This window comes from Bactrocera neohumeralis, unplaced genomic scaffold, assembly GCF_024586455.1.
Source record: "Bactrocera neohumeralis isolate Rockhampton unplaced genomic scaffold, APGP_CSIRO_Bneo_wtdbg2-racon-allhic-juicebox.fasta_v2 ctg584, whole genome shotgun sequence".
Lineage (NCBI taxonomy): Eukaryota > Metazoa > Arthropoda > Insecta > Diptera > Tephritidae > Bactrocera > Bactrocera neohumeralis.
This window is the reverse complement of record NW_026092739.1, coordinates 82,313-106,806: the sequence shown is the minus strand read 5'-3', so window position 1 is coordinate 106,806 and position 24,494 is coordinate 82,313. Positions and strand designations below refer to the sequence as shown.

The 24,494-nt window shown below is 36.4% G+C and overlaps 1 protein-coding gene across 6 annotated transcripts in view; it reads left to right on the top strand.

Moving 5' to 3' along the window:
* The window catches only part of LOC126767379 (GTP-binding protein Di-Ras2-like), a 146,704-nt gene that overhangs the window by 72,834 nt on the left and 49,376 nt on the right, over window positions 1–24,494 (top strand). For all 6 annotated transcript variants that reach the window (XR_007669080.1, XM_050484911.1, XM_050484910.1 and 3 more), the window contains exons 3-4: window positions 14,792–14,959; window positions 21,178–21,287. Coding sequence is in view for 5 of the 6 variants with exons in the window: in XM_050484911.1 (XP_050340868.1) it covers window positions 14,792–14,959; window positions 21,178–21,287 (278 nt within the window). In the remaining variant the exon portion in view is untranslated. The remainder of the gene's footprint in view (window positions 1–14,791; window positions 14,960–21,177; window positions 21,288–24,494) is intronic.

Here is a 24,494-nt window from a genome sequence, read left to right as displayed (position 1 = left end):
TACAAAAGGATTGGTCACATCGGAATGACAGCCTTTTTTCGTTTTACCCGTGACCGCTAAGGTTTTTTCGCCATCGAGACGTTCGTCGACACATCGCTCTACAAGTTCAAAATTTACTGAGTTAAACCAAAGTGATAGTGGAGTATTGTATAAAGCATTCCTTTGAAAAATTTGTTGTGAAAAGAGAAAATAAATACAAAAGCCATTAAGTTGAAAGTGAAATACTTCTTTTCTTTATTTCAAAGAAAATTGGCTAATTAGAAAATTCCAGGTGCAAGTGCAAGTGCAAGTGCAACAAGTGAGTATATCACCGACCCATCAGGCGCGTTTTAATGACATTCAAATGCGATTGCTGACATATATACGTTAAAAATTTATAGTTATTTGTACGAGTGATAGTTGCTAATTTTCATATATTAGAATTTAATGGCAGCCCAACTATAGTTTAACTATGTTAATTTATGTAAAATTTATTGGCGTAGTATAGCTTTAAGTGCGAATATTCGGTCAACAAAAAAAATTTTGTGCCAACTATTATATAGTTCGGACGAAATGAATTAATTGTTCCGTTATCGCTTAAATGTACCAGTTGTACCTCCAATGTCTCCGACATATAATATTTTACTTCAAACTACATATGGCTCACTCCCAGCGATCGTCTTCACTTTGCTACACAAATTCTTTTCAAGAAGTATTCCTTTGAGAGATTAGTAAAACAAAAAGTCGGGAGAGATCGACTCCATAGAATATTATGCGTCGTGTTCGTTGATTTTTGACACAAAACATTGTCTTGTTTACGATCTCATGGCAGCTCCTTGGCGAAGAGTTTTCGTATAACAAAATATTCATAAAATATTTAAGTCTCCGATTTAGTACCTATCCATAGAGAAGATACGATTTTTCAGACTGCAGAGAAGAAATAGTAACAGGGTTTAATACATTCCAAAATCATGTATACATATATGTGGCTAGATAAATTGCGCAGACTCCTACAGAATTGAGTTCTTCAAATTAAACGAAATTCATCTTTTTTCTTTGGAAATTAATTTTGGAATAATATTTTGTGGTGAATTCCTAAAACGAAGTACGGATACCATCAGTCGATTTAACTATGAAGTTACGTGAAGTCAGTTATCTTTTTATAATTATAAGTAGTTCAGTTATAAAGGCTCATTTCGAAGAATTAACAATCTAACAGCTGCTTGAGATCTCTTAATCATATTTATTCATAAGTTGCTGCCGCACATTCTCTCTGCTCTCATATGTGTGTGCGGCCTGTTGTTCAGTTAAGGGCGATATAGACAGTCATTGAAATATTTTGGTGTTAAACTGAGAGATACTGCCTCATAACATATTTTCAAATATCTATATTAATAAGGAATTGTCTAGGAAAAGTCTAAGCCGATATTGGTCTTTACCATGAAACAAAAGTAAAAATAATTAACAGTTTTCTTTTACAAATTCTTTTGTTGTTTGCTTGATAAAACAATGATCTTTAAATAGTAAAAAAATATCTTGGTTTTAAAGCTTTAACGGCTTAAGGATGGTCACAACACAGCAATACTACTAAGTCTTCGGTTGAGATACTGATACCCATAATACCGAGATCATATACTCTGTTAAGAAAATGTAATAAGTATGAAAACCCATGTTTAGAATATATTTGACAGTGTATTTTGTTTTCAAAGAACCACACTAAATTTTTTGACAAACATTACTTAGCCATCACAGTGTTCAGGATCCAAAGTGTGCTGGATCATCTGATCACTCTGAAACTCTTAATAGAAGCTTCATTCCACATAATGTAGTAAATCAAGGTTTTAAAAGCCGGCGTCAGTGAAACAACTGACAGCGAAGGCTATCAGCCAGGTTCTGCATTTCAATTTCACATACAAACGAAGTGATTTAGTTTCAAAATAGTTGTACCTGTCCAGAAATCGGTGTAGTTTCTTTTCAGCGTACATATCCACAAGTGAGCTTTCTTGCGAGAGCTCTGCTTTAACTTCAGCATCAAGACATCAGTCCACGCCAGAAGTGAATGAAGGTAGATGCACTACTTAGAGGTGCTATCTTATTCAGCGGGATATGCATTATATCCAAAAGCAGCGAGTCAATGCTGACTTTGAGCTCGCTGACAGTGAGGCTAATTATTTTGTTTGCCGCAAATTGTCAAAATGGCATTGAGGAAGGTGAAGCGAAAACATCTGTATAATTTTCTTCCACTGTTAGCCTTTGCTAAATAAGGTTGAAGCAATTCGAGGTACACATGCCTTCTACGAATCAGGCAAATTGGCTGCAGTTGTCAGAAACCGCCTTAACAAATATGTGGCAAGCTTCAGACGCTGTGTTCATATGCGATGGTCGTTTCCTCACAACGAACAGGAGTCTAGTTCTTCAATTTCATGGGAAATAATCAAGATTTTGGTAAAGAATTTTGAAAGTAGACAAATAACTCCTAATACAATCTGAAATCAGATCAATTTCATTTGGTTTCTTGAATATAAATATATAAAGGTTGATCCATTTTGAGAATCCTTACTTTTTAAAGAAAAATCTCAGAAACTTCAAATATAATGAGGATTGTTTATTGTTATTTTTGCTCCACCCGTTGAGTCCAATTTTCAATGACTTGTTCGAGCATTTCGACTTTTAACTGGCGAATGCCACGCGTGATGTTTTGCTCCATTGCTTGAATCGAAGCGATATTATTCGCATATACTTTAGACTTTACATATCCTGACAGGAAAAAGTCTAACAGTGTGACAGTGTTCTCGCAATAAATCCAATTGATTGATGCTATATGTGGGAGGTGGCGCCGAGATCCCGAGCTTCAATTTCGGACATCAAATAGTCGGGTATCATGGCGCGATAAGGATCGCCAAAAGCGGTTACATTCTCATCGGCATTTGTTTTGATGAGATATATACCGATAATACCACCGGACTTCAGACAACATCAAACCGTTGTTTTTTTCTGGATAAAATGACAGCTCTTTAATCTCTTCAGGTTGCTATTCGTCCCAAATGCGGCAATTTTACTGCTTATATACCCATTGAACCAGAAATTTGCCACATCGCTGAACAAAATTTGGTTCGAAAACGTTGGATCTTTTTGGGACTTTTCAAGAGCTCATAGAACGAAGCGATGTCTCTTGGGAAGGTGGAGCGGCTTCAATTCTTCACAAGCTGTATTTTGTACGCTTTCAGTTTAAGACCGCGATGTAAAATGCGACAAGTCATTCCATACGTTAGGCCGAGTTGCTGCGAACGGCGTCGAATCTACTCTCCAAGGTATTTGTTTATACTCTCAACAGCGTCTGCTATATTTGCTTCACTGTGTGCTGAGTGGGTTCTATTCAGTCGAATATTATCTAATAATGATTGTTGGGTTGCAAGATGGGTGATGTTGTCGCAATAGTACAGAAAGTGAATTTTCTTAAAAAAGTTGAACAATTTGTAAACGTTGTTCAAGCGTAAGTTCTTCCATGATGAAATGCCTTTACAAAACCGAATAAAAATAACATCATAAGTTGACATTACGCATGCAAAAGTTGTCGAAAAAATTCCGTTGAAAAATTTACCTCTGCTGTGATCACTCGTCATATAATTCTCTGTTTGATGTATAGTGTAGACACCTAAGATAAAGCATTGCTCCTTAGCCTCACTTTTCTCACTTTCCATTTTCCAAATTAACACATGTGAGAACTTCTAAATGTCGAATGATTATATTTGCTTGGAATTTACAGCAACTGGTAGTCGAAAGAAATTTTCATATCACCCAAAATTATATACAAAATGAATGAGCACATTTAGAAATCACTTGTCTGTGATTTTACAGTTTGAATGATTCACTTGTGAAAGCATCAATGCGGAAAGATAATTATGGTGGAATCGGCTAATGTGAGTGCATACCCAAAACTCAACACTACAAATGCATGATGAGCGCGCGCATGATTGTTAAATGAAGCGCAGCCAAAGCGATGCGATAAAGTAATCGAAAAATTAAATAAGCAATATTAGAAAAGTGCAAAAACACAAAAACAAAACACACAAAGCACAAAATTGGTACAAAAAAAATTAAAGCACACCGAGGTTATTGTTGTGTGACTAAATGTTGTTGTTGCAAAAAATTCATGTTGCTGCTTTACAAAATAAATTTTGTTGCAGCACAAAATAAACGTTGTTGTTGTAATCATAATGAAAAATCGCACATTGCTGTGGTTCAACGGAGCGTATGAGCAACACTAAATAAGCGACGCGATGCGAGATATGAGCCTCGAAGTCTAAATATTTTCGCGCTTTATTACCAATTGGCGCGTGTATGCGTGTGTTTGGGTTTCACAAGATATCAACCAAAAAGACGAGTAAATGATTTTCTCAACGGCTGTCAAAGAAAGGTCAAAGCGACATGAAAAGTGTGTGTAGCAACAAAAACATAATCACATATAGACGACTGTTTTATTTAATTTCAGGCGGACATAGTTATTTCTGCGTATATATTGTATATTTAAGTGTGTATATGCGGCACAAAGCCATGATTTGACGGTTGTGGAGTGTGTACTTTATTTATAAGTGCGAATATGTGTGTGTGTGTTTAAGTATATCTCTATAAGTATGCAAATGACGTCGGAAACGTTGATTTTTCCTTAGACTTAGACTTTTGTAGGTGTGTATTTGCCTTTTTAGTGTGAAAACATGTGCCTTACGGTATTTTATTTTCTTTTTGGCACGTGATTTCAGCGCTTTTATGCTCATTCACTTATTATTTACTGCTCCATTTATAGTTTGCCATTATAATAGAGCGTGTGCGCACATGTTGGCGTCGCTCTCCGTAATTTTCAGTATCATTTTCTCATAAAATGCGCATTTCAACAAACCGAAATATAGTTTAAAATTAATTATGGAAATATATAACAGATATGCATTAGGGTGGCAAATTTTTTAGTTTTCGAAGTGGCACTTATATAGAAATAAAAGAAGCAATTAAATATCGAAACAAGAAAAAAGTTTTTCGCTACAACCATGAGCTAATATACCCTTCCGATCGTTCGGTTTGTATGGGCTAACTATAGTAATCTGATCTGAACAGATTATATTGATACTTTAAGCAGTAAACCATGTATGAAATACCACGTCAAATGCGGTTTTCTGAACAATTTCTTCCGATATTGAACAAGTTCATTATTTCTATGAACAATAACTCATACCAAATTTCGTGAAGATAGGTATATTGTCAAATGTGAAAGTTTTCATACAAGAACTTGATTCGATAATTCAGTTTGCATGGAAGCTATATGTTATAGAGGTCCGATATCGGCGGTTTCGACAAAATAGCAGCTTCTTGAAGAGAAAATGACGTTTGCAAAATTTCAAAACGATATCTTAAAAGACTAGTTCGTATATATACAGACAGACAGTCTGACAGACGGACACGGCTAAATTGACTCAGCAAAACATACTGATCATTTATATATATACTTTATAGGGTCTCCGACGCTTCATTAAGACTTTACATATCCTCACAGAAAAAAGTCGGACGGTGTATTATCACACGATCTTGGTGGCTAATCGACCGGCCGAAACGTGAAATTATCTGCTCAGCGGAATGTTTTCTCAATAAATCCATTGATTGATGCGATGTGTGGGAAGTGGCGCCGTCTTGTTGGAATCAAATGTCACCGAGATCACGAACTTCAATTTCAGGCATTAAATAGTAGCTTATTACGCGATAACGGTCGCTATTAAGAGTTACGTTCTCGCCGGCATCATTTTCGAAGAAGTATGAACCGATGATTTCACCCGTCCCCAAACCACATAAAACTATTGTTTTTTCTGAATACAATGGCAGTTCTGGAATATCTTCAGTTTGCTTTTCGTGCCAATGCAGCAATATTGCTTTTTCACAAACCCATTGAGCCAGAAATGCGCCTCATCACTAAACAAAGTTTGGCTCGAAAACATTGGATATTCTTGGTACTTTTTAAGAGCGCATAGAACGAAGAGATGTCGCTTGCAAAATTATACTCAATTTTTCAACAAACTGTATTTTGTACTCTTTCAATTTTAGATCTCTCAAGAAAGGTAATGTTGTTGCGAAAAGTACTAAACAAAGATTACTAAACTAGAATTACATTGCAGCTTGACACGACTCACACGTGATTTGCCAAAAAAAAACTATTGAAGAAAGCACATTTACTTGGATCAGCAGTGTGGTCCGACAACGGTGGTTGCGACGGTTAGCAGCTTCTTGAAAAGGAGAAGACGTGTTCAAAACTTCAGTTCCATATCCCAAAACTTGAGAGACTAGTTTGCATATTTGCAGATGGATTGACAGCCGAGCATGGCCAAATCGACTCATATCGCAACGCACGATCATTCGTGTACATACTTGTATTTTATAGAGACTCCGACGCTTGCTTAAAGTAAAATTCATAATTCACCGTCGCATACTGTATCGATTCGTATTGAGTTTTTCGTCAAATTTTCAACCAATATCGTACCGTAACCACCGTATTCGCCTGATTTAGTTCTGTGAGACTTCTAGATATTCCGCAAACTTAAACTTCCGCTCCGAGGGAATTGTTTTGAGTCAATTGAAGACATTAAACGTGAATCGCTACGCCAATTTAAGGCTATTCCGGAAATTTGCCATCTTCCTTGTCCTATATTTTTTTGCTGGTGGTAAGCTATTCCCAATCTATTACTTCTGTCCCTCTTTCTCACTCTCGCCCTCTCTATCTTTTTGTTTTGCTTCTATCATAGTTATTTCATGGCTTAATGAGTTCATGACATTTTTTATCTTCAGATGACATTTGTCTTTTAGTGTCCAATTGTATCATTTAGTTGTCTTATCCTTCCAAAGAAGAAGATAGATTGGAGATTTTGAAAGAGAAATACTCGCTTCGGGCTAAGCGAAAAATATGGCATCTCCCATATGACACCTTGCAAACCTTTTGTCCAACCGATTATAAAGTAGTGAAATGTAGAGAACTATTTACTCTCAGCTCACCCCACCAATGAATGTTCCATAATAGGTATACATATCGGTGTATATTTATTTATATTTATTTGTGTATATATATTTAAATATCTGATCTTAGCCACCTGTAGATTTAAAGTAGAACCAAAATTATTTGCTTTATTTAAAAAATAATTCCCCACCTTAGCAATAAAAAAGTCCTCGCAATTCTGAAGAGACTACGAAGGTTGCTAAAGATACGTTTACACACTGGAAATCTTTGCTAAATGCCCAGCAACAAATCCGTAGAGAACAGAAGGCAGAAGCGAATTGCACGAAGTCATACGTACCCATATATTTGTTGGTTGTATGTTTGTATGGCTGTCGATTTATGCACAGCCAAGTTGAGAGCAACATGTGTGTAAATTTGATTAATGATACCTGCAGCGACAAAAAATTGAAATACACACAAGAAAAACAATGGCGATAAGCGCAACAACAATGCGACTGCAAAGCTGTTGAGGTAGTTGTGCCAAAGCCAAAGGAATTAGCGCTCACGGCTTGCGGCTAAATATCTATACTATATATATTCACTAGGGTGTGCCATTTTGAGACAACCTTTTTTTTCAACTGAAAATTAGGCTCAAAACTTTCGAAATGTGTTTAAAAAAAGTCACTCAAAAGATGAGCTCTTAATATTAATATTAAGAGGTGCCTCTTTCAAATTTTCTGTTTTCCATATAAATTACATGGAAAAAAAATCATTTTTTTGTGGTGGTTATTCTGCGGAGGTTATTATATGTGCACGCGATGGCTGCCAGTTGGGATGGTAAACTCGATTCGGATTCTACTCGAGAATCGAGTTTTCTCGTCAAATAATCGAATTTTCGGAATCGATCTTCAGTAGTCGAAGTCGATTAAGAATCGATTCTTGACATTCGAAAAATCTGAACCAGAAAAGATTTATCTGTGCAATTTCCAAGAAATTCTCGACCGATATTTCCGATTAATTTCCTATATAGAGCCCAACATTGGCATGCAAACCATTTGTAGAAAGGCATATTTTGTATTCGAATATCACTATTTTGAAGACAAAAAATCAACTGGGAGAATATTGGATACCTACTCTAATGTATATATACTCGTATGTATATGTAGTGTGAGGTAGAATGTAGAGCTTGAGGATAATTGGATATATCAAGGTTAGTCGAATATTTGCTACTGTTGGCGATATGTAGCGCAAAACTCGTAAAAGTCTGATGTATACAATATACGTATATGTGTGCAGAAATATGTATGTGTGTGTTCCTTTTTGTCGCTAAATGTAATTAATTTACATTATTCTTACATTCCTTTTTGCTTAAGTAAATAAAGTTATTGCTGCTTGACTGCTGGCTCATCACCGACGCGACTTTTAAATTTCGAAGTTTGTGTTTTTGTTGTCGTTATTGCCTTACAATTTTATAAATGCTTAATAATTTGTATTTAGCTCATTTTTATATATTACCCTCTTCACTGTTTTAAAAAGCGCTCACTGAGTGTGCGTATGTATGAAATGAAATGAGTCATGCTTTAAGCTGCAGCTTGTCGAGTCACCGCAGACTAACTGCTATATACAAGCTTCTTATACAATAAAGGAATATGTCCTGCAATGAAAAAGTACGTATGACCTTTACATAAAGTACACCCGAATTACTATTACTTCCCTATAACCCAGAAGAAAATATCTAGGGGTCCACGTTGACATTAAACTGATCTAGAAAATGAATATTTGCTACTCAGCAGAAGCTGGCGCCTAAAACCGATAGTCATGAGACCAATTCTTACACATGAAGCACTGATCTGGTGGCCAGCAATAAAGGGAGAATATATTACCAGAAAATTAAGTGGAGTACAGATAGTAACCCGTGCAGGCGCTGTTAAGTCATATTCAACTGAAACGTATAATATGTTTCAAGTCCACATAGACGTTTAATACGGAAAACAGCAACATTTGGTGGTTGAAACGGGAAGAGTTATGATCACAGCGGTATTCTGAACTTCCTCAAATTAAGTATAAAGCATACTATATCCTCACAAGATTGGATAATAATAGTTACTTCCATCTCTTTTGATGAATCTGAGACAGAGAATATACAGTACCGGCTAGGAACGTTCAAGAGGGAGCTCAGTAGACAACTTGAAAAAATCTCTCAGAACATAAGGAAGCTAATGCAAGATAGTGAAGCAGATATGAGCAAAATATGATAAGAAAAGGACTAAGGACTCACTAAATAGAACCAGGAAAAGTACATATAGGTAATATAAATAGATGGCGATTGCATCGCGACCTTAGATCTATTGTGCTCAAGTGTATATAGAGTACCATAACTGAGCATTGGCCATTTGGAGAACACGCATAACAAGTGGGAATGAACTACAAAAACGGTTATAAATTTCCTTTGTGAGTACCGAGCTTTATTATAAACCCAACACAGACTTCCTTAAATCTATCAGGCACCAAACCCTGAATATCTATCAATAATAAGGATAACAGAGATACACAAGTATTTTTTTTTGAGATTTTTCGTAACATTCACAAAAATCTAAAATGCCATTAGTCACATATCTCTTTGCTCCTGGTCGTCGAATTATCGCGGACTTGTGGCATCTTTTTCGAAGAATTAACAAAACTTAAAGCCTAAGGGCATGTTGGGGTTATGTGTTGATCTGTGGTGACATTTTTTAGGGAATATAAGTCCTTAGATACACATTCTTTGAATATGCGTACACCAAATCTTAAATTAAACCTATGAAGTGTCATACAGTTTTGCCAAAATAATACGAGTATATATATCTCAGTAGATATCTCCATTACTTCGAATGTAAAGAGCGATAATTTCATTCTAATCCAATTAACTAGGAACTTAAAGCTTTCGTGGGCGCTGTAGTTAATGTAATATTATGTCTATCTGTGATACATTGAGTCGACCGTTTGACTTTGCTACCGATGATAAAATGAAAATTTGTCGTAAATTTGCTTATTTTCACAAACATGTAAACATGTCATGTTTATCACATATACACTTGTTCGAGAACTATATATATATTTTTTGAGTCTTCACAGTAGTTATTATCTCTCTGAAGAAGGTATCTTCTTAAAACTTTTGTGTGACCGTAATGTCGTGTTCCTCAATTCCGCCCCTTGTTCTTACAAATAAATCGGTAATTCGTTAACTTTGAGCTGTCAGTCTTTAGTACGAGTTTTCAGAGGATATAATAAATATTTATCATTTATTACTGCTGTTAGAAACGTGAAAACTTAATTTTTTACTGGATATCTTCTTTGTCATAGGTGATACTCTGTACCATTTAGAAATTAGTTAATCTCGATCTTAATATCTAATTTAAATCTGTGGGTTTGTATAACGTTTTCGAATTTTGTAGAAAAAGAGATGGTAACTGAATTGAAATATTTTTACTCTCGTTCTCTTACCTAATTTTCTCGCAGCAATCTACATCTTTTATATCAGTCTAACCTGAGACGACCCGGGTTGATAGCCGGCAAGTAGAACTTTTCAGTAGCAACAATCACGTCTTCTTTCAAACTTTGCATACCTCCTATTTCTAAAGTAATTGATTAAACTTACGATTTCTTTGTAAAAGTCGTATGTTACTCAGAAGAAATATGTATGTTAGATCTGTCGTAAGGACCAGAAGGAATTGGAACTCAGTAGTGCACCCCAAACCGATTTCTGGAGAGTTTTATTCCACAAAAATAACAGTGTTTTTAATAAGTTCTACAATTTTATAAATTATAAATTGTATTGGTTGATATAAATTAGAACTCCAATTGAGGCAAACAACTGTCTGTCTATATATACGCGAACTAGTTCCTCAGTCTTTGGAATAACAAACAGAAATTGTGCACACTTTCTTTTGCCAAGTAGCTTTTCATTTGTTGGAACCGCCGACATCAGACTACTACAGCACATAGCTGTCATACAAACTGTCCGATCAAACTCAAGTCTTTGTATGGGAAACTTTTTAATTTGACAAGTTATCTTTACAAAATTTGGCAGAGATTATTATCTAAGATATCACCACAATCTCGTAAAAGTTTAGATCGGATAACTGCATATACCATATAACTGTTATACAAACTGACTACTCAGCTATATAAATCAAGATAAATATGTTTTTATACCCCTTTATACTAAAATATGCAGCTCGGAAAGGCATTGTAGCTTCAGCGCAGCGGTGTTAACGACTTTTTTTGTTCATCGATAGAAAAAAATCTAGGAAAGAAATTTACAATTATTAAATACATAATATTAAACATTTGGAGTTGTGCTCCACGCAGTCTTAAAATTAAGCCTTTGTAGAAAAATGTCTTAATCCCTTATAAATTTCTCATAAACACTTTCTTAAGACACGCCATGAACTGCCTTAAGGCAGATAAATTGTTCTATTGTTATTGCTTTCTTTTCAATTGTCTTTCGGATTACATTCGTTTACACCTGTAGCACAATAGCATTACAATTAATTTAAATTTGCAATACTGACCACAAACACACGCACACTTTCACCTTGCACCTGCATTTAAGATATATATATTTGTGTGTTTGTGTGGGAATAAATAAACAGCTTGAAATGTTGGCAGCAATCAATGCCTTTGTAGTATTTAAAATCACAAATTGTTGCATAATTGCAATTAGTTGCACGCGTAATTGTTATTAATTGCAGAGTTTTCAAGGTCTCGGCCAGGCACGCAAATACAATAAAATGCCTTCACACAATGTTGCTTGCTCACTGTTAACGAAAAGACAAGCGAAGAAACTAATGCATTTGCAACACTCTTTGAGATATTAAAATAATTATGTTCAATATAAAATCAATTGCAGGTATCACTGTGTGCAGTTGTTTGTGTGGAAGCAGATGTGCGAGAAATCTAATTATCAAGAATTATTAGAATGCACACTAATTATTCCAGTGCTTTTGTTAAAATTTGCTATTGATTGTTAGGAATTATAGCAAGTTCAACGCAGTCTTCCAAAAGTTACTTATCCGCCGCGTTCACATGCCAATTTGTATACCCTGAACAGGGTATATTAAGTTTGTCACGAAGTTTGCAACACCCAGAAGGAAGGGTCGGAGACCCTATAAAGTATATATATAAATGATCAGTATGTCGAGCTGAGTCGATTTATCCATCTCCGCCTGTCTGTCTGTCTGTCCATCTGTCTGTATACGATACAAGTAACTCAGTTTTTAAGATATCGTTTTGAAACTTTGCAAACGTCATTTTCTCTTCAAGAAGCTGCTCATTTGTCGGAACGGCCGATATCGGACAACTATAACATATAGCTGCCATATAAACTGAACGATCGGAATCAAGTTCTTGTATGGAAAACTTTCACATTTGATAAGACATTTTCACGAAATTTTGTATGAGTTATTGTTTATAGAAATAATGTAATATCAGAAGAAATTGTTCAGATCGCCTCACTATAGCATATAGTTGCCATACAAACCGAACGATCGGAGTTAAGGGCTTGTATGGAAAACTTTCGCATTTGACGTGGTATCTTCACCAAATTTGACGTGGATTACTGCTTAATGTAACAACATAATCTCCAAAAAAATTTATCAGAACGAATTACCATAGGATAAAGGCATATAGCTTCCATACAAACTGAACACATAGTTACTAAGAGAAATGCACCTGTGAAGGGTATTTAGCTTCGGTGCAACCGAAGTTAACGTTTTTTCTTGTTAAACTTGAGATATCGATCTGAAATTTTGCGCAAGTCTTTTCCTCCACAAGAAACTACTTATTTGTAGAAACCGTTGATATCGGACTTATATAGCATATAGCTGACATACAAACTGAAGGATCAAAACCATGGCCGTGTATGGAAAACTCTTTTATTTTAAGAGATATCATGAAGAAACTTAACAATAATTATTATCTAAGGCAATAATGCAACCTCCGAAGAAATTGTTCAGATCGGTTCACTATAGCAATGAACTGCCATACAAACTGAATGATCAAAATCAAGTTTTTTGTATCGAAAATTTTTTATTTCTTAAGATTGCAAGGTGCTTTCCAAAGAAAACCGGACTTAAAAAAACAGAACAAATGGTTTTTTCGGCAAAATCAATTTATTTTATTCAAAACAGTATCCTTCTGCTTCAATACAACTTTTTGCAAGGTCCAAAAGCATGTCGAATGAGTGTTTTAGCTCGTTGGACGGTATGGCCGCCAGTATGCCGGAGCAATACTTTTTAATGGCCTCTACATCTGCATAACGCCTTTCTTTCATGAGTAAATGCATTTTTCCGAAAAGGAAGAAGTCGCATGGTGCTATATCAGGTGAATACGGGGAGTGTTAATGGTTAAAATGTGATTTTTGGTCAAATAATCGGTCACAAGCGTCGATCGAATGTTGGATTCTGAGAAATTTTTGGTCGTCAGTCAATTTGTGCGGAACAAACCGTGCACATACCTTTCGCAAAGCCAAATGTTCGGTCAAAGTGCGATAAATCGATGTTTTGGAAATGTTCAATTCCATTTCCAATAATCTCAATGATGATTTGGGCTGATTTTTGATGAATTCACGCACAGTATCGATGGAAGTTTTGGTGATCACGGATTTTGATTAACCCACATGTTGAACGTCAGTTATGTCCTCACGACCACTTTGAAAACGTTGAAACCATTCGTGCACTCTGCTACGGAATGGGCAATCATCGCCATAAACTTATTTCATCAATTGAAACGTTTCGGTAAAAGTTTTACCAATTTTAAAACAAAACTTAATGTTGGCTCTTTGTTCGAAGTTCATTTTCGCACCGATAACACAAATATACTGACACTTAAAACGCAATAACTTCACTTCCAATGGATGAAATGTCATGAAATTCTCACTGGACAATTGATAAAGATAGCACACTCTAACGCACTAGTCGACCAGTCGAGATGGCACCACCAGGGGCGCTAGATTCAAAAAGTCCTTTTTATTTTGGAAAGCACCTTATATTCTAGTTTCGTTGCACTCAAAGGAAATGTTTTTTCTAGTTTTTCTGTACTTCTAGCGAAGCTCCGTACAGATTTTATATAAAAAAAAATTTGTGTTAATATGTGCCAATAAATCTGCTGAATACTTAACCATTTATCTACATATTAAGGAAAAAGGGGACGAAATGTACATTATGTAAGAATATTGGAGTTAAAATATTCTAAAATATATTCCTCGTAAAACTTTGCAGCATTGCATATTCTTCGCTGGAATACAAATTTACGCTCTTTGAAGCGAAAATATCTAAAATTCAGAAAATATTTTTTAGAATACACACATAAGAATTTAATCTGAGATATGCGAAAATTTCAGACTTCGCGCCATATAGATGCTGGTTTTTATGCCAAGTTGGTAATATGTCAATGAAAGTAAGCCAGTAACAGTTTCAAAATCCATTTTCGGGTTCATCAAAGGCGACTCATACGCCATGTACACAAAAAAATTTCTTATGAAATCGTTATGCACTAGTACTAGAGGTCACTCATTCGCCGTGTTTCCATTGAATATATATTTTTTATTTTTATTTTAGTTTTTTACCAATTTTTTTAAAAAGTGCTTCTCCGAAAAGGCCTTCATGAGAGAACAAGAGAGTTTAAATATACTAAAAAAAATTGCTCATCAAATTACTATATTTTAGTTCGACCTGAAATATTATTTAAATAAAAATTAAGTGTTATATTTTGAACGCTTATCTGTTTTTAGATGTATTATTACTAAACTTCCCGTTAGTATGTTCAAGCAAATTCAAATTTATTATCTTTTTGTGTTGGCAGGTTGACATTTTAGACACTTCCGGTGATATGCAATTTCCCGCTATGCGCCGCCTGTCCATTGCCACCGCCCATGCTTTCATGCTGGTCTATGCGTCTACGTCAGCGTCGAGTTTTCAATGTGTCAAAGAGTGTTTTCAGGAGATACGTGAGCAGCGCGCCGACTATCAGGTGAGTTTTATTGTTTGTGTATTGCTTTCAAAAACAATTGCAGAACAGAGTTTGAGGGGTATAGAAATTAAATTTATCTTTTTTTAAGTTATGTGGCTATGTGGTTGATGGGTAGTCACTTTCTCTGAACTAGGTGTGGTTAAACTTTTTTTTTTACTTTCATATAATACATTTTTTCCATTTCTAATTAAACTGAGTATCTAAATCTGACCGATTTTCTTGGGAAAGTCACTAGCAACTTCCCGATCTCATTTATCGATAGAAGAACCGTGAACCTCTGAATTTTGTTTTCTAACCCTTGAAGTTTTAATTTGAAAACTCCGAAGTCCTGAATTAATACTCCGCATTAGAAAAAAACATCTCATTAGGCTTGAAAATTAAAAGTTATGCCCTCCTAGCAAACAGCCATCCGTGAAGACTCTTGGTATCTCCATATGGTTCCATATTTTTAGCAAATGTGGCCTTTGTGAGCGCCCTCCGCCAGACAAACACGCTATAGAATATTGTTGGCTTGACTATGGTTTCAAAACACCACCTTTTGGTAAAACTCCCACCTTTTTCCTAAAGCTCCTCTACAGCAAAATAAGGCAACCGCTCCTTAATTACTCCTCAATATTTGGCCTCCATAAAAGTTTCCTATTAAGGATAAGCCAAGAATTTGGCGAAATATTTATATCACGGGGTATGCGTCGGTCTTCTTCCTAATGAACTGCTAATTTTCCAAATCGGTGATTTTTCGAAATTTTCAAGGATTTGAAGTGGTTTGACCTATATATCAAAAATTTTGTGGTCAACTTAAAACCTGCAGACTTTCAGTACATTTTGAATATACTTTTATTGTAATTATATATTTTATATTTTCTCTTGTTTATAGGCGGCTTCATTTATTATTTTTTCTATTTAGTTTTTTGTTCGCCGGTTAATTTTTTTGATCATCAGAAGTGTCCATGTGGGAATAGTTTTTTTCGTAAATTTCTTGGCATCAACTTGTTTGTATTCCTTGGTGGCAACTCCATTAATTGTGAAATTCTTTTCTGATTTGCGTCCTTCTGCATATGCGGCCAGCGAGCAGAATTTCTCATGTTTCTGAACACTCTTTCCTCTAGTGCTGGATTAGGAATTCCATAAAGGATAATTACGTCATTTGAAGGGTTCGGCATTTGTTCAGCACGAGTCTTTTCCTTTGTTGTGAATGCATTATTGTGTTTAAATGTGTTCGCCATTTGTCCAGAGTATGCACCACTACTTGTCAATAATTAAAATTTTCTTTCGTTGCCTTCTTTTCGCATTCGAGATCCAGTCGGTCCAGTTCCTTATATATAAAAAATGTTTTCATAAATAATTCATTTATAGCTTTCCGTTTCTCGAGCGGCATATTTAAAATTGGCACTTTCTGTAGCAATCGGTTGCAGTACGCTTGCAGATCGTCGAACTCCTTCCGCGACTGTTGTGCCCGGATATCACAGTAGAGTTTCCTTTCCTGTTGCGAGTTTGCAATTGTTACTTCCCGTTTCAAGCGGTTGCGGAACGATTGCTCCCGTCTAAGTATTAGGTATTCATCAGACTTTAGTCGATACATTTTTAGTTTCATATGGGCAATCAACTTGTCTGTTACGTGATATTTTGATTTGGTTAATCGCAAAGAGTTTTCTAAATAAGGAGCGCCGCCATGCTTCATTTCGACGCGATGTAGGAATATAGTGTACCAGAGCGATCCGGGATGAGTTGGCAGCAGCTTTTCGAATGCTGAGATATGCGTGTTTGTTATTTCATATATTTTTGGTGTTGTAGGCTATTCAATGGCAGTGATTTACAGATACTAATAGTTGTCCGGCGTGATGCTCCCGTTTTTATAGTCATAGCACCGAGGATATATTTTTTTTATATTTAAGACTTACTACTATATAGTTTCAATTATTAAAGGCGTAACTTTGAAGACTCTTAGTGCTTTATACCTGCAGGCCAATACTAAGAACCTTAGTGCTAATTCATAAGTGAAGACATTTTAATTACTCGTGTTCGGACAACATCTTTTGTGTTCTTGTTAATTAATTCGGTATTTGTTTAAATTTTGAGAGATACTATGTATATTTATTTATTCAGAAATTTTAATTTTTATCATTGGATTTATATATACTGCAAATCGAATTTAACATAATTATTTTAGAAATTGGTTATTAAGGATAAAAAATAGTTAATTCAAAATATGTTTGTGCACCACTTACATGAACCGAATAAGAATTTGCAACTGAACATTTTATATGCTTGCAACATGAAAGAACTACCTATATACACATAGGTGTTGGTAAGACTTTATATTAAACCTGCACCTTAGCCAATATATCTTGTGACAAAAAATTACCCGGAAATTATAACAAAATTCTCCGGGTAAATGATACAATATTTCGAAAAGATATATTTTGCTAAGTTGGTTCTCTCGCAGGTCCAATCAAGTGATTTTGGTGGATATTTTGATTATGAAATGCGTTCTTGCTCGACTCGCTCCGATTAAGCTGACATTTTTCAAAAAGAGTACCGTAAAAAAGTCTTTTTGGACATGCCTGATCCTGCGATCTCTGACCCATCATTCATGGAGAGCTTTATAACTGCCGATGACACATGAATTTATAAGTTTCAAATGCAAATAAGTCAACAATCATCGGAATAGAGACAAAGAAACGATCCGAAATCAAAAAACCACAACAAAGCCACTCAAAAATTAAACTGATGCTCATTTTTCTTTTTCATATTCGTGGCTTGGTGCATCATGAGTCTGTTCCGTAGGAACAGGCCGTCAATAAACAGAGAACATCCGTCGAAAACGGCCGGAATTGTGGAAAACAATTCATGTATTTTACAAGATAATAAGGCACCATCGCATCAAGCCACGATTGTGACCGAATTTAAACCAAAAAAACGCAATGAATATCATCGATTAACCACCAGATCCTCCAGATTTGACTCCTTGTATTTTTCCTCGTTCTCCAAACTGAACCGCGGAACTCGTTTTCAGTCAATCGCAGAGATAAAACAAAATTCGCTGAAAGAGCTGAAGGCCATCCCATAGTACTTAAGGAAAGCCTTTCGGGGAATGGAAAAATCGTTGACATAAGTATACTACATCTGGTGAGGATTAGAAAGATTATCTCTGAATTTCAATTATACTTGTATATCTTCCACATTAACCAATATTTTCGAGCAAAAGTCAACTATAGCTACTAAGGTCAACATACATATACGGTAACCAGGAAAATAATAAGACGAAATTTAAAATTGACGTGGTTGTAGTCAGATTTCGCACATTTTCGCACTATAATATAAAAATGTTGAAAATATGTCTAGATATCTCTATCTAGAACTCCGTTTTATAAGGAGTACTACTGTGAACAAATTGAAAAGTGAATTTTTAATTTATACTTCGCGTGTTTTCGAATCGGTAAAATTCTGTAAGTTGGTAGTACTGTTAGTGATTTCTATTCCAAATTTCACGTTAAAATATTTATTTGTATTTGAGATACGCGTCGTTTGAGTGAGTTCTTCGATTTTTAATATGTCTGAATTAATTGGACAAAGAAGTGTGATAATGCACCATCTCATACTGCATTGGTTATTCGTGATCATTTCGCGACATTTTCAACGAATATCTTCCCGCAACCACCGCATTCGCCTGTTTTAACTTCTGGCTATTCCGAAAATTCCCATGTCCACTCTGAGGAAACCGTTTTGACTCAATTGAGGATATAAAAGCTGAATCGAAGAAGGCTCTGATGGCCATCACGACGGAGAATTTTTCCAAGTGCTATGATGACTGGAAAATTCGTTGGCATAAGTGTATTGCAGCGGGAGGGGATTACTTTGAAGGAGATGAAATTGACAAAATTCACCTTTCAATTTGATCACTGTAATAGATGGGGTTTTCATCCTATTTCACCTTTTTCACACTATCGTAAGAAAGGTCGAAATCTGGTGCTATCCAACTTTTGGTGGTATGGCTTAAATCTTTTGGCAGATATATACTAACCATTAAACTTATTACAAGTCAGGGCCGTGCCCACATTTTAATGATTCTCAAACCACAGATGCTCCTCCTTAATGCAGTCCATTGTGCCAAATTACTGTTTTATGTCTTAATTTATCGCTGGGTATGGAAATTTACGTGTTTTCGATTAATGGAATTTTGTGGGCGTGGCATTGGTTCGATTACACCCATCTACGAACTCTTTCTATCTTTTTGCCAAGGAACATGTATAGCAAAATTCTTTATGATATCTTCTAACTCATGTTGTTAATTACACGGACGGACGGACAGAGGGCTAGACACTCGGTATTCCACTAGTCTCCTTATTTTCCTCACGTATACAAGTATATATGTAAATGTATATCTATCTCGATTTCTTTAGCCGATGCAAGCAACCGTTAGGTGAACAAAACTATAATACTCTGTAGCAACTGGTTCTTCTTCTTCTTAATTGGCGTAGACACCGCTTACGCGATTATAGCCGAGATAACAACAGCGCGCCAGTCGTTTCTTCTTTTCGCTACGTGGCACCAATTGGATATTCCAAGCGAAGCCAGGTCGTTCTCCACTTGGTCCTTCCAACAGAGTGGAGGTCTTCCTCTTCCTCTGCTTCCCCCGGCGTCGAAAACTTTCAGAGCTGGAGTGTTTTCATCCATCCGGACAACATGACCTAGCCAGCGTAGCCGCTGTCTTTTAATTCGCTGAACTATGTCAATGTCGTCGTATATCTGGTACAGCTCATCGTTCCATCGAATGCGATACTTTTCAAAGGACCATATATCTTTCGCAGAATTTTTCTCTCGAAAACTCGTAACGTCGACTCATCGGTTGCTGTCATCGCCCAAGCCTCTGCACCATATAGCAGGACGGGAATTATGAGCGACTTATGATATTGCTTTTGTTCGTCGAGAGAGGACTTTACTTTTCAATTGCCTACTCAGTCCCAAGTAGCACCTGTTGGCAAGAGCAATCCTGCGGTGGATTTCCAGACTGACATTGTTGGTGGTGTTTACGCTGGTTCCAAGATGGACGAAATTATCTACAACTTCAAAGTTATGACTGTCAACATAGACGTGAGAGCCAAGTCGCGAGTGCGACGACTGTTTGTTTGATGACAGGAGATATTTCGTTTTACCCTCATTCACTGCCAGACCCATTTTCTGTGCTTCCTTGTCCAGCCTGGAGAAAGCAAAACTAACGGCGCGGGTGTTTAGGATATCAATATCATCGGCATACGCCAGCAGCTGTACACTCTTATATAAGATGGTACCTTCTCTATTTAGTTCTGCAGCTCGAACTATTTTCTTCAGCAGCAGATTGAAGAAATCGCACGATAGGGAGTCGTCTTGTCTGAAACCTCGTTTGGAGGACGGAGCTTTTGGTGTTGGTCAACGTCAGCTTACACAGCCGTATTAGGATACCAAATTCAGACATCGCGGCATAAAGGCAGCTCCTTTTCGTGCTGTCGAAAGCAGCATTGAAATCGACGAAGAGGTGTGTGTCGATTCTCCTTTCACGGGTCTTTTCCAAGATTTGGCGCATGGTGAATATCTGGTCGGTTGTTGATTTGCCAGGTCTGAAGCCACACTGATAAGGTCCAATCAGTTTGTTGACGGTGGGCTTTAATCTTTCACACTATACGCTCGATAGAACCTTATATGCGATGTTTAATCTCACGTAGTTGGCCGATTAATGGAATTTTGTGGGCGTGGCATTGGTTCGATTACAAATATCTGATGCGAACTCTTTCATCTTTTTGCCGTGGTTGAATATGTTTCATCGGCCTCCGCCGCTTTGTTGTTCTTCTGAACATGAGTTAATTCCATGGTCGGGCAATGGAACCTCATATATCATCGATATAATCGGGTTTTATATCGTTGTCGTTACTGCCATTAGCCGCTGGAAACCATAATTTAAGTATGTGAACAAAACACTAATCACCTTTGGGGTTTCTGAAGCAACTCGTTGGAAGAGTATAAAAAGCACGATTTTCCAAATCGAATCAAACGAACGATTTATCTCTAAATTCCAAGACAGACCATCACTAGTCGATTTTATTTACTGCTATTTCACTTACTACTAGACTAAAGCCCAAACCTTCTTAAAGCTCTAAACTCACATGCATCAACATAAACTTATGAATATATTTAACTTTTTGACTTTCTCTTCCTTTTTATGTTATAAATTGCTGCTGCCAAAGGATATTCCCATTGTTATCGCCGGCAATAAATCTGATTTGGCCAACACACACCGAGAGGTGCGACTGGAAGAAGTCACGGACTGGGTCTACTGTGAATTGCCGCGTCTAAGGTGAGTTCAGCCAAATCTAAATTTATTTATAAATAAAAGTATGTGTGTCTGCCTCTGTGTGTGCATATGTTTGTGTAACTCAGGTGTTTTGAATATTTTTATCCATGATAACGGCATATTTTTGCGGTTTTAATGTCTGCAAACATAAAATATTTGTGTTTGAAACAACTCTCATTGTTGTTGCTTGCTCCATGGCGTCGTCTTCGTTTGTTTTACATGATAAGCCCGAAACAGCTCCTAACTTCTGCGGTCGATAGCACATTTGACTTTATGTGTGATATTTATATTTAAAAAATTGTGTTTTGGGTAAACGTGTATATCTAGATTAGAAAAAAAATCGTTTAATCGAACATACCGGTTGTGTGGGAGCGTGTACCGATTGACAGGGATACAGTTATGCAAATTGCCGGAATAAATATGTTGCAGCCGATAACAGTTAATATGCTTGATTAAACATAACGACGTAAGCGGAATAAATGTTTGAGTGCGTGCGTACTGCATATACAACTCCATGTCAGTCCTGGCTATTCAGCAAACTTAAACGTCCGCTCCGGGGAAACCGTTTTGAGTCATGTCATGAAGACATTAAACATGAATCGCTACGTGCATTGAAGGCTATTCCGGAAATTGACCTTAAAAACTGTTTCGAGGATTAGAAAAAGTTGGCACAAGTCTATTTGGGCCAAGGTGGACTATTTTGAGAGGAACGGCATAGACTTTGAAAGATAAATAAAGAGTTTCAAAATTATGAACAAAAACTAGGGTAATTAGGAAGTGATATTTACAAACTTATTCACAATTTTGGATAAGATTTAATCACTGAGTGGTTGACGTAAAGTACTGGGAGTAACTATGGACCCAAATTCAATTTTAATTTTCATGCATCTTCCATGGTTTTAAAGCTAAAGGCGCTCTTGGTTTGGTTAAACGTTGGTATAAAGAATTTAGAGAGCCGCATGTTACAAAAATTCTTTTAACATCTTTGGTAGGACCTATACTGAGTAATGCTTCTGTTATATGAAACCCTAGTTATCATTTCTATTCGGAGAATTTGGAGTCTTTTAAAAAAAAAATTATTTTTTGCCTTAAATCATTTACACTGGGATTCCATGTTAAATCTTCCCCCTTACCCTAACCGTTTAAAACTTATAAATCCTCTACATTCGCTAGTCGTAGGGAGATGCTTGGTAAAATATTTCTTGTAAAACTTATGAATGGGTCAGTCTCTAGTCCATCGCAGGTGTTTGACATATATTTTAACATAGTTCCTAATTTTGGCTGTTGAAATGTTAATTTAAGACTCGGCTAATTTCGCTGGTTTGCGAAATGCGCCTTCTGCGTCGGTTGGGCGGAAGGAGGGTAATGGTTGGGTATTAGTAAACCTTATAACTTCCTGATTTCCGTGGAATTTATTTCCTGGATTTCTGAGATCAAGGGCTTATGCTAATAAATCACATTGAATGATGGTCTTAAAGTGGGAACTCACTTAATATAGAGACTGCTTGATAGAGTATTTCGAAGTGGAATAGCTCACCGACAAGAAATTAAGAGATGTAGCAGGGAGCAAACATAAAGTGAAAGCATACGCGTGCTCTAAGAATAAGAATATCTATTTCCGTTTAATAACTATGCGCGAGAGTACGCTAATGAAACAATTTTATAGAATAATTGGATTTCATGTCGATTTTATGTAAATTTAATTATTAACAAGGAAGTCAATTCAATGTGACCAACCTAATCAAAGCGGGGAAAAGTGATGTCAATCGAAGTGAATGTGTGTGTTTGTAATGATAAAACAAAAGGGTGTGTATTGAAATCTGTTGACATGAACCGCAGTTAAACGGGTTTTCCGCGAGCACACATTTCTCGGTTGGTGGGTAATTGTGTCGCCGCTAGCAACAGTTGCAGCTGCGCTTGTGAAATCGGTGCAATCAGTGCAAATCATTGCAAACAGAGCGCCAAACGAAGTAATGCAACGTAGTGTAGTAATTATTTCAGCAAATCGAAAATGGCGGTTACCACTAAGCGGCACACCTTCCCCTCCATTCCCCCACTTGCTGCTCTGCTCTTTATTCTGTGAGATTACAGCTATTTTCCAAATGCCGGCGAACACGCAACAAATCAGCAGACCAAGTTAACAACAAAAAAAAAAAAAAAAAAAACAAACAGTCAAGCTCCAACTGTGACCGTTTAAATGTGGCAACAACAATACGGTGGCGATGGAAAATAAAATTAAAATGCAAACAAAGTGGCGGCCAAGAAATGAAACTCGGAGGGAAAGTTGCACAACAAAACAAACTCGGGAAATGCGCGGTTAATGAAATCGGCAAAGCAAACAACCGCAAAAGACATTAGTAAAAGTTCTTGGTGTTGGTGTAGTATTTGCAGCGCCACAGTTGGATTGTAATGGGCGAAATGCAAATTTATAAGATCAGAAAAGAAAGAAAAGAAATTTATAAGATCAACAGGGAACCTTGTTTTACCAAACCATAGTCTATACCCTGCACTTATATTTTAGTAGCAAAGTTGGATTTTAGGGTTAGAAAGGATAAAAGTTAGTATTTGCTCAGCAATAAACATTTAAAACCAAAAAACCAAGACAAATAGATGACATTAAATTGCAACTTGCTTTTCATACTACTTTAATAAAAAGCCACTTTCTGAACTGCGAAACATAATGCTGTGATCCCAAGGTGTCAGATATAACTTAATTCTTCTTTATTGTTGTAAACACCGTTTACGCGGTTATAGCCGAGTTAACAACAGCGCGCCAGTCGTTTTTAAATTCGCTATTTGGCGCCAATTCCTTCTCCACCTGGTCTTTCCAACAAAGTGGAGGTCTTCTTCTTCCTCTGCTTGCACCGGTGGGTGCTGTGTCGAATATTGTCAGAGCTGGAGTGCTTTCGACCATTCAGACAACATATCCTTGCCAGCGTAGCCGCTGTCTTTTAATTCGCTGAACTATGTCAATGTCGTCATATATCTCATATAGCTTATCGTTATATCGAATGCAATATTCGCTGTGGCTAACGCGTAAAGGACCATAAATCTTTCGCAGAACATTTCTCTGGAAAACTCGTAACGTCAACCCATCAAATGTTGTCATTGTCTATGACTCTGCTCCATATATCAGAACGGGAATAATGAGTGACTTATAGAGTTTGGTTTTTGTTCGTCGAGAGAGGACTTTACTTTTCAATTGCCTAC